General features: G+C 31.2%; 1 protein-coding gene across 3 annotated transcripts in view; it reads left to right on the top strand.

Moving 5' to 3' along the window:
- RNaseZ (Ribonuclease Z) overlaps nt 1-5,150 on the top strand; it is a 52,977-nt gene extending 47,827 nt beyond the window's left edge. For all 3 annotated transcript variants that reach the window (XM_074184627.1, XM_074184629.1, XM_074184628.1), the window contains one exon: nt 4,950-5,150. In XM_074184627.1, coding sequence (XP_074040728.1) covers nt 4,950-5,123 — 174 coding nt within the window. In that variant the 3' untranslated portion in view covers nt 5,124-5,150. The remainder of the gene's footprint in view (nt 1-4,949) is intronic.
- Nucleotides 5,151-10,728: the final 5,578 nt, after the last annotated feature.

The raw sequence follows: 10,728 nt of genomic DNA on the forward strand, positions 1-10,728 counted from the left end.
TTGAACATCGAAAACAATGTAGACAAATACATATGTAAAAAGAAATAATGTCAATTTCATCAGTTCGGATTTCCATTGTCTAATATGATATAAATATATTTGAAATCCCTGAAAGAATCTGTGAGAAAATTTTAAAAATTAGCTGAAAAAACAATTTGATTAAACAGAAAACTGAAATTACAATGAAATAACATACAAGCAACGACCAAAAAAACAAAAAAATTGAACTACCTATCAACACGAGCTGAAAAAATTAAAAATTATTAACAAGAAATTAAAATTAAAAATATAAAATTAAAAGATTCCAAACCAAGTTACTTCAAGACGTTTCGATTCCTAGTATCCACAATCGTCTTTGTTGTATTATTGATAAAAACACTACTCTTTCCCTTTTACAAAACGACTTTTATTTACGACTTTCACGTTGTTTAACAGAGTAGTAACAAAGTTTCATGCTTAACTCGAGGACATTTTTATGCATCACACACATGATCCAAAAATATATATCGTTAATGTAGAAAACTTAGAAATCTGATTTGTATCGCCATCTATTTAAAATGGACCAAACTAAGGCTCAAACAGCATTTCATTTTAGCGTAACAATACAGATTTCTATGTAGATTCTTAACACTCCCTCTCGCTAAAATGAACAAGTTTTTTTTTAACTATTCAGTATCTCTTAAGCCTAGTAAATTAACAAATTTTAAGAAAGAAATGGCTGGCAAACCTTTTGTTAAAATGTCAGCTTGACTGTTACAACTATCAACGTATTGAATATCAAGTAATCTTTTCTTAAAATTCTCACAAACAAAGTTGTATTTTAGGTCCATATGTTTTACTCTTTTATTATTCGAAGGATTTCTTATCAAGGCTATACACCCTTGATTGTCTTCATACACTTTTATTTTAGTTACACACAAATTCACATCACTCAACAACTTCTTAAAATATAAAGCCTCGCACACAGCAGCACAAAGCGCCACTAACTCGGCTTCTGTTGTTGATAAAGAAACACAATTTTGCTTTTTAGTAACCCAAAGAAATGAACAATCAAAAATCTTAAAAATGAACCCTGTTACATATTTTCTATCAAAACAATCACCTGCCCAATCGGCATCAACAAAACAAGTTAAATTTGGTTCCCTATTTTGATTTCGTTTATAAGTTAGTCCTATATTCTTAGTGCCTTTTAAGTACTTCAGAACCCTTTTCATGTGTACCCATGTATCATCAGAAGCTCGATCTTGATATCTACTGAAATAATTGACACAATAACAAATGTCTGGTCTCGTCCCCAACATCAAATACATGAGACATCCCACGAGCTCACAAAAAGGTTTCTCAGTTACTTGATCTTTACTCAAATCAAATCTTAACTTGGGATCAATAGGTATTTTTGAGATGTTACAATGTTCCATATTGAATTTCTTTAATAGGTTTACAATATACTTTGTTTGATTTATCTTTAATATACCTTGTTCTCTATAAGAAATTTCAAGCCCCAAGAAATTTTCAAGTTCACCTTTATCTTTAATTTTAAATCTGGTCATTAATTTGTCTTTTACTATATTCATCAATTCAGGGTTTAGACTTGTTGCTAAAATAATGTTGTCAACATATAATAGTAAATAAAGTTTACTTTTGCCCTTCTGGCACAGAATGTACAAGCAAAAATCATTTTCAGAACGTTCAAAACCCAAATCTAGCAAATAACTATTCATTTCTTCATTCCAACACTTGGAAGATTGTTTTAATCCATAAAGTGTTTTTTAAGTTTAAATACCTTATTGTTTTTAAACTGTATACCTTGTGGAGGATAAATGTAAACGTCCTCATCCAGGATACTTTGCAAAAACGCTGGTTTTACATCAAGCTGATGAAAATAAAACTCATATTGGTTCCCCAAAATTAAAAGGATTCTAATATTTGGCATTCTAGCCACTGGAGAGTAAGTTTTGTTATAAAATTAATTTTTCTTCTGAGCAAAACCCCTCACAACTAATCTAGCCCTATATTTGTCGCAATCATTATGTTCTAATTCTTTATAAGCAAAAACCCATTTAGTATCTAGAATATGTTTCTTCTATCGACTTTAGCTCCCTGTCAACTGCATCAAGCCAAAATCTACTATCTGCCCTGCCAGTTAAGTCATCAAAATTTAAAGGTACATTATTGATAAAATTGATAGTGTTAAAAGACATATACAATTCATAGTTATTGAACCGTGACAGTAATTCAACACAACTGTTTTTCGTGTCAATTATCCTCTGAAATTTCATTTTCACTTTCTTGTTCTTCAATATTATTTTCCATATCTTGTTCTGTGTCTTTTTTTAAAGTATTATCAAATTCCTTATCTTTTACATCTATCATCCTTTTCTTAAAGTAAAAATTATTCTCATCAAATTCGACATCCTTCGATATAATAATTCTTTCTTTTTCAACATTCCATAGTCAATAACCTGTTGGAGCATACCCTATCATTACACATTTTTCCGTTTTAGAATCGAATTTTCTCCTGAACTTTAGCATAGCCCTACTTCTCTCTATCAAGCTTCTATTCTTTCTTTCTGCCTTGCCATTTTGTTCAGGGGATATGGCACTGTGTAATCCATAACTATTCCTTTTTCTTTACAAAACTTAACTATTTCCGCTGAAGTGTATTCTCCGCCGTTATCATAACGCAACTTTGAAATCCTGCTATTAAATTTTGATTCTGCCATACTTATAAACTCAATCAATTTTTGACATACCTATCTTTTCTTTTCTAATAAGTACACTACCGTGAAGTTTGAAAAATCATCAATGAAAGTTATAAAATACTTACTTCCATCAATTGACGTGGGACTTATGGGACCACATATATCAGTATGGATAATTTCTAACACCCTTGTACTTCTTTTCCTTGTCTCAAAAGTTATCCTACTCATTTTTCCTGTAATACAAGGTTCACAAAGTTCAACATCCTGAAACTTTTCAATTTTATCTATCCCTGTTACCATATCAGATTTTATTCTTAAACCTGAAAAACCTATATGCCCATACCTTTTATGCCATTTCAGGAACCCATTATCTGTTACTTTTTCAATATTTAAACACTCGGAATTGTAAACACTGAAAGAGATTTCATATAAAGATTTTGCCTTCTGTCTGTCCCTATTAAAGAATTTTCCTTATCAAACAACTTTACACAGCCTTCTTCAAAAATGACTTTGATACCAGACATTTCCAACTTTTTCACAGAAAGTAAGTTCTTTCTAAGATCTGGCACATATAAAACGTTTTTTATAATACATTTTACTGAATTATTATTAACCTTGCTGTAAGCTATTATATTTCCTACTGCTACTGCCTTTAAGAAATTTTTATCTTTTGCGACTGCAATTTGAATAGGTTTTTTCAATGTAATTATTTCTGAAAAATATTGCTTGTTATTTATCATGTGATCTGTACACCCTGAATCAATAAAGAAATCTAACATACTACTATTATTACAATTTTCTGCATCTAGATTAACATCTATCTGATTACTTTCTACTTTTCCTATAAAACATACACTTTTACCTAAATCAAGAGCCAAATCAGAGACAGTTTCATCACTTTGTCTTTCATTTTGTACATAATTGCTTCTGCTATTATAAAATCTATCTCGTTCCCTACCTTGACCACGAGCTTGATAACTACTGCCATAGTTACCCCTGAATCCTCTCCCTCTTTATATCTGCCAACCTTTTCTACTCACATCTTCTCTGGACTTTTCTGGGAACGGTCTCTGTCATTGCTGGTATGAACCTGAGCATGAACCACTATGATTGAGGTTTTTCTTGCAATCCTTCTTGTAATGTCCAACTAGGCCACATTTTAAACATGACCCCTTGGACATAAAAGCTGTCGGTGTCATCGATACATAATTTTTCTCAAAGCTTGTCTTCCTTTTTTCATTTTCAACAACTTCAAATTTACTTGTTCATATGTTGAACATGGCATATTTTCAATCACAGTTACGACTGTTTCATATGAATTTGGTAAGCTAAGTAATAAAGTACATATTGAGTCATCATCTTTCATTTCTAAGTAGGCTGACTTTAACTGCCGAATAATACCTTCGAATTCTTCAATAAATTTTTCGAGACTTTCATTTTCTTTTAGCCGCATTGATAATAGTATCTTCTTCAGGAACGACTGTCCAAGTAGCCCTTTCTTTTCATATTTCTCATTTAAAACATTCCACATTTTATATGTTGAGTTGCAATCTCTCAAACTTTCTAGCTGTGAATCGTCCACACACTGTACGATTAGGCTTCTTGCCTTATTATTCTTATTGACTCGTGTCACGCTGACAGTATGTGATAACATTCATTAGCTTATTTGATTAAATTCCAGCCATGAGAATCTTGTTTAAATTTATACAAAGAAAGCAATTCATTTCAAAATAAACTCTTTACAAAGACATATTTATAAAGATGGAAAAGTGCCAAAACCTTTCTGGAGCTCGACTGAGGTTGGCTTAATATAGATTCACAACTTGAAACTAATCTGTGAACTTAATTATCACCTGCTCTTAAGTTTTTGTGTTTTTTTATATCTGCAATTAAGGGTGTACCCAGGAACTAGAGGGGGCACCTTATTTAATTCACGGACAAGTGAGTAAAGAAAGAGAATCTAAAGCTTTGCTAACAAATTATTTGCCTTTATCTCCTACATAATGATCAAATTGTATAGTGTTACCTTAAATTTTTAAAGAGCTGCTTTCAAGGATCCTCTCTGCCCCTCACTAAGTCTTTGAAAGAAAACCTTGTTTGTCTTACAAATTTCATATATATTATTGATTAGCAATAAAATTCTTTAGTTGATGAAGTCTTTTCATTCAATTATTAGTTTACTTATCCTATTGTCCATTTTTTATTTTCAGAAATATCAACAATAAAGTGAAATATTTCAATTTTCAGGTGTCACTTGATAATGTTTCGTTGCTCCCTGAATTACAACCTGCCTTAAAATTGATGTTTGCTGAACATTGTGAAGAACTAGAAAATAAGGCTCTCAAGCGACAAATGAGACTAGAGAGAGAAAGAAGTGCCTCCTTAGATAGGAATTTGAAAAGAAAACAAAGTTTAACTTGACGTTTGTAATTAAACAAAGATTATGAAGTGTAATATTTTTATTTGCTAAACCTGAGTGTTCTTTAAATCCTAGATGTCATCAGATCTCTATACAATTTTATTCACAATCATTTCAAAATAAATATGTTGCTTTCCTAAAATTTGATAAATAACGAAAATACAGATAAATGATTTATTTTTTACTTGATACTTTTTATTGTCAGAACTACTTCATGGGATAATAATTTGCATAGAAACGAAACATAACATACTAACTGAATACTCTCTGCTTGTGTTGTAGTGTCTAGTGTTACTTACCTGTAAGAATTATATTAGTTCATATTGTTATACATTTTAACTTTTTCATAAATAATCTACTTGTTATCTTACTTCGGAATTGTATTATTCTTATAATTTATTTTTAATCCACTCTATTGCATCAAGTACTACATAGCACTCTACTTATATATATATATATATATATATCAAATTCATAATCATCAAACTAGAGAAAATACAGGACAACAACTTCACTTACCAAAATACAATCTTACTAAGTCAATGAAATCATTATTTTATAAGGGTTTAAAAGAATACAATAAACTACTCAATCACATAAATGATTTTAAAATAATTAATGAATTTCAAACTAGTCTCGTTATGCATATAAGATATAATCACTAATATTTGATCCAATATTATATTATATTATCATTATATATCAATTTATGAATTTCATTACTTCGGACTTCCATTGTCTAATATATAAAATGATTTGAAATCCCTGAGACACCTAAAAGAGAAAAATTAAAAAATGAATAGCTGAAAATAAAAAATAATATCAAGCAAAAACCTGAAATGAAATAACAGTGAAATAAAATACAAGTTAAAATAGAAAAATTGAACAAAAATTAAATAAAAGTAAAGAAATGAAAACAGAAAATAAAAATACAAAGTTAAGAGATTCCAAGCCACGTTATCACGACGTTCAATTGTTGGTATCTACAATCGTCTTCGGGTGATGACTGGACTGATTCCTCTGAGAGATGACTATGGGTCGTTCGAGTACTTTCACTTATCCCCGTTTTCCATTTTCCGCTTCACTGGTTCAGTGCGAGATGACCGTTTGGCGGTAGTTGGCCATTTTTCGCTTGATGATGGGTGTCCATATGGACACCCATATTATATTGACATTATATTTTTACTTGTAGGTTACTTCACTATCATTTCATTTCAGGTTTATTGTTGCTTAATATAATTGTTATTTTCAACTATTCTTTTTTAATTATTCTTTTTTACTTGTTTCAGGGATTTCAAATCATTTTATATAGTAGACAATGGAAGTCCGAACTAGTGAAATTCAATTAAAGTATATCAGAAGACATTTTGTATTTGTATTCTAAAAGAAAATAAACAATTTTCATGCAGTCTGCAGAAATTCAACCATGGTGTTCTCTGAACATTATGGCATTTTACTTTTCGTGGGAACCTGAATATAAAAGAAATCCCATCACAAGGAAACTGGAAATTAATTTACCACTGGTAAGGACATTAAATACCATTTCACCTCAGATTGATCAAAAACTAACTTAACGTTTGGGGGCTATTACGATACTATTTTTTGAAAAAAAAAACACATTGTGATTGCTCGATAGATGGCTGGGGGAGGCACTTCAACTTTTTTCAAAATTTTACTTAATTGGCATGGGGGTCAAGTGTCAAATTAGTCTATCAGTGATGACCTGTACATGCAATCATAGCAAAAAATATGACTCGATGAAATCAAATTAAAATAATAATAATGGAAGATACTTGAATACCTTTGTTCAATTTATGCTGGAATTGTAAATTTCAATAATCATAAATACAGAAATCTTATAAACTTTAATATACTTTTACAGACAATAAATAGTTCACATTCTTTCTGAACCAAAGAAGTTATTCAATACATCTGATGTTCAACGGAAGGTAATTGACCATCTTACATCTATTGTAAATTAATAAATTTTGCCTTGGAATTTCTCTCAAGTTATTTGCAGAACCCAAAGGCTTGCATGACGAGTTCAAGGTGGTACTGTAGTGTTATTTCTCTTGAGTGATTTTGTGTATGTAATGAGATATGTATGTATAAGAAAATCAATGTCCTGATTCATGAGTAGAACTGCTAGGTGTGATATACATACATCCATAGTCACTATCAGTAGATGTATTTTGGTTGAATATCTATTAGAAAACAGCTGTGTTTCTACTCATTACATTGTTCTTCGTATATAAACCGCTTATTCCAAATTTTATGCATCAAAGAGGAAACTTTTTTATTATTAATTAAAAAAAATCAGTTAAAATTTGGTGCTTATCAAAAGGATCTCTTAACAGGTAATTGAAAAGTTTGACAAAGAATTCACTGGGAATATTTCTTTGTAATCTAGTGAATTATTCAGATTTTGAATATTAGGAAGGTCCTCATTAAATTGTTTTATAATTTTTTTTAATCTCACTGGTATGTCATCACCTCATTATTCAAATCATTTTCTGTTAAAATTCCTTATTTCCGTAGTTATTGAAATATTTGTTGTTTCATGAATTCATAACAGTATATGAGAGATAATTGCTTTTGATATTCGTATAGCGCTTTAGGTATTAGCTTTACTAGACTTCATATCATTTTCTTGTGGTTGACCTAAGGACAATTGCTCTTCTGAAATACTGACATTCCATATTCTCACACATTCTCTATTCATTAAATTCTATGTCTCCGCTTCATAAGGTCAGGCAATTATCGTTTTTCTCTGAATTGATGAATCCAATTCCAATATATTTATTACTTGTATGGGAATTCCTCAATTATTTTTACAAACAGTGAAACTACTTAAAACACTTGACTTGATTCTTTCTCTTTTAATCATTTACATCGTCTGCGATTATGCAAGTATTTTCTTCTTTAGCTTTGCCATGCAAACTTCAACGTTTCTGGGGAACATTATGATATACTCACAGTAGCTGGATTATTGATACCAGAATCTCCTCGGATGTCTGATCGCCTTTACAAAATCTCGGCTCTCTGTATCGACCATCTGAGCTGGAGCATTACCTTCATTCTATACTCTATTCTTTCTTCATCTTATTTTCCTACCCTTGCTTTATCGAAGCTCTCATGTTTTTTCCTCAATTACTTTCTATTATTCCGATATGCTGGAACTGGCCTAGTTCCTAACCTGTAGTGTTTGTAACTCAATTGATAATGTTCTGAGATGTCCTTGTTATCAGAGAGGCTGCCAACTACTCGAATAACGGAAACCTCTCGATGGTTGGCAGCGACCTTGAGCTCGCTTCGCATTCAATTCATCTACAACCTTCCATTCCTTTATTGAATTGTATATAATTCTCTGACGTGTATTTTTTATATCAATTTCTCAACTTTCTCTTCTGATAAGTAGGTATATGAACCGCTTCCCTAATCAACTTTCACCTAGAATCATATCAAAATCTATAATAATAATAAAATCATGCTCAATAATTCCATCACAAAGTATTATTGGAATTATTTTTCCCCGAATATTCAGTATATCATTTTTTATATTACTATCAATCCTATACCCCTTCGCGAGGTCTCTTTTCGTTAATGACACTCAAGCACAAAAGTCAAAGTGAAATATGCTTTATTGTCAGAAGATTCATTTTATTGACAAAGTTTGGTTAAAATGATTTAAAAAACCAAATTACACAACTGTTCTCTCTGTTTGAAAATCTGGTTTTCCGTTAACAAGCTGTCGCACCCCTACGAACGACAATCCTCGGAAGTAGAAACTTGTGCGAGCTAAGGATTAACGAGGTATTACCTTTTAACGTGTGATTCCTAACACGGGTTGGACGATAGCAAGTGAAACTCGATCGTTCAGACTAGGGCTTGAACCACGGACCAACCCGGCAATCAATTCGAGTGAGTGAACAAAGCAACCACGTCGAACCACCTGGCTACCGACATAGAGTGAGAAAACTCACCCTAAGATACATAATTGAAACAAAAACAAAAGAAGATATTACTAAAACCATATAGTATAGAAGTAAACTTCTATATGGTGCTAACATGTACATAGGTTCCTAAACATAAATTGATATTTGTTTGAAGGTGATTGACAATGTTTCATGATGAATTTCACTAGTTCGGACTTCCATTGTCTAATATATAAAATGGTTTGAAATCCCTGAGACACCTAAAAGAGAAGAATAAAAAAATGAATAGCTGAAAATAAAAATTATATTAAGCAAAAACCTGAAATGAAATAACAGTGAAATAAAATACAAGTAAAAATAGAACAATTGAACAAAAATTAAATAAAAATAATGAAATGAAAAAATAAAAAAAAATACAAAGTTAAGAGATTCCAAGCCACGTTAGTTCACGACGTTTCGATTGTTGGTATCTACAATCGTCTTCGGGTGATGACTGGACTAAAGAATATTTGATAAAGCTTCTGCCATATATCTGATAAGGATTGTGTGATTATTTATATAGTTTGATTAATTTAATCAAATAACATTTATTGATCTAAATGTAAAACATGTTTTAGACAAGTAAATTGATGGATATATAGCCGTTACTACGTGGTAGTCATTTTTATAATAAAAATAGGTATTTTGATATTTTTTATTTCTCAGTGAAACCGCTCCTGAACTTCCACTAAACGTTTTTTCTAGTCCATCCTAGTCACACTCTGTCACAAAACATCCATTGGTAAATTCTAGCAGTATTCAACTAGAGAATATTCCTAACCCCATCTTGGTTTCAAATACTTGATGACATCCAGATTAAACCAAGATCATTTGGAGGTGATAATGTTCACATATCCATAACAATTCCAATCAACTTTGTTGATATCATTTTCAGCACTTTTTGGGATGATCAGGGCTGCAGGTGGATGCAATACTCATCCCGAGTCAATTCAAGTTGGACAAATATTCCGCCAATTGTCCCTCTATTCTCTGATAAAACCGCCCAGGGAAAGTAATGTTAGTGGAGGAGAAATTATGAAATCCCTTCTTCATATTGGAGATCTGAAAGAAAAACAGCAAAAATTTATATTCTATATTGAAATAGAAGCAAATATCTCCGGACTGAGGACTTCTCAGGTATTGATGAAGCTTTTGCTTATTTCTGTGGATATGTTGCAAAAAAATTAAAGGCAACACCAAATGTGGAGAATGTGTGGATTCGATATTGGGGAAGGGAAATGAAATATTCAATTCCCTCATAAGAAACAAGAGCAGAGGATTTTTAACATTACCATCACAAAAAAATTATTAGCTTTCTTCACGATGTTGAAGCCACAATATCAGGTGTTTTTGAGTAATTTTAATCAAATTGTCAAATTTTTCTCCCAAAAATATTGTAGGTTGTGAACACCACAAGGAAGAATTGTCAAGAGAGGCACTGAGGGCATATTTGATTTCTAGATTGAATATCTGCTGTGCTAAAGAGCATAATGTAAGAGCCCTCGAAAATCAAATTTCGAAAAATCTGAAAATATCTGTTGAGATGTGATACTCTCATCAGCTGTATGTTTTTTTAACTTTAATTGAATATTTTCAAAAAACTACCAGTATCATAATTGATGGTCACATTGTT

Source organism: Leptinotarsa decemlineata, unplaced genomic scaffold, assembly GCF_025532065.1.
Source record: "Leptinotarsa decemlineata unplaced genomic scaffold, Ldec_3_MD MMD2_tig00026358_RagTag_RagTag, whole genome shotgun sequence".
Classification (NCBI taxonomy): domain Eukaryota; kingdom Metazoa; phylum Arthropoda; class Insecta; order Coleoptera; family Chrysomelidae; genus Leptinotarsa; species Leptinotarsa decemlineata.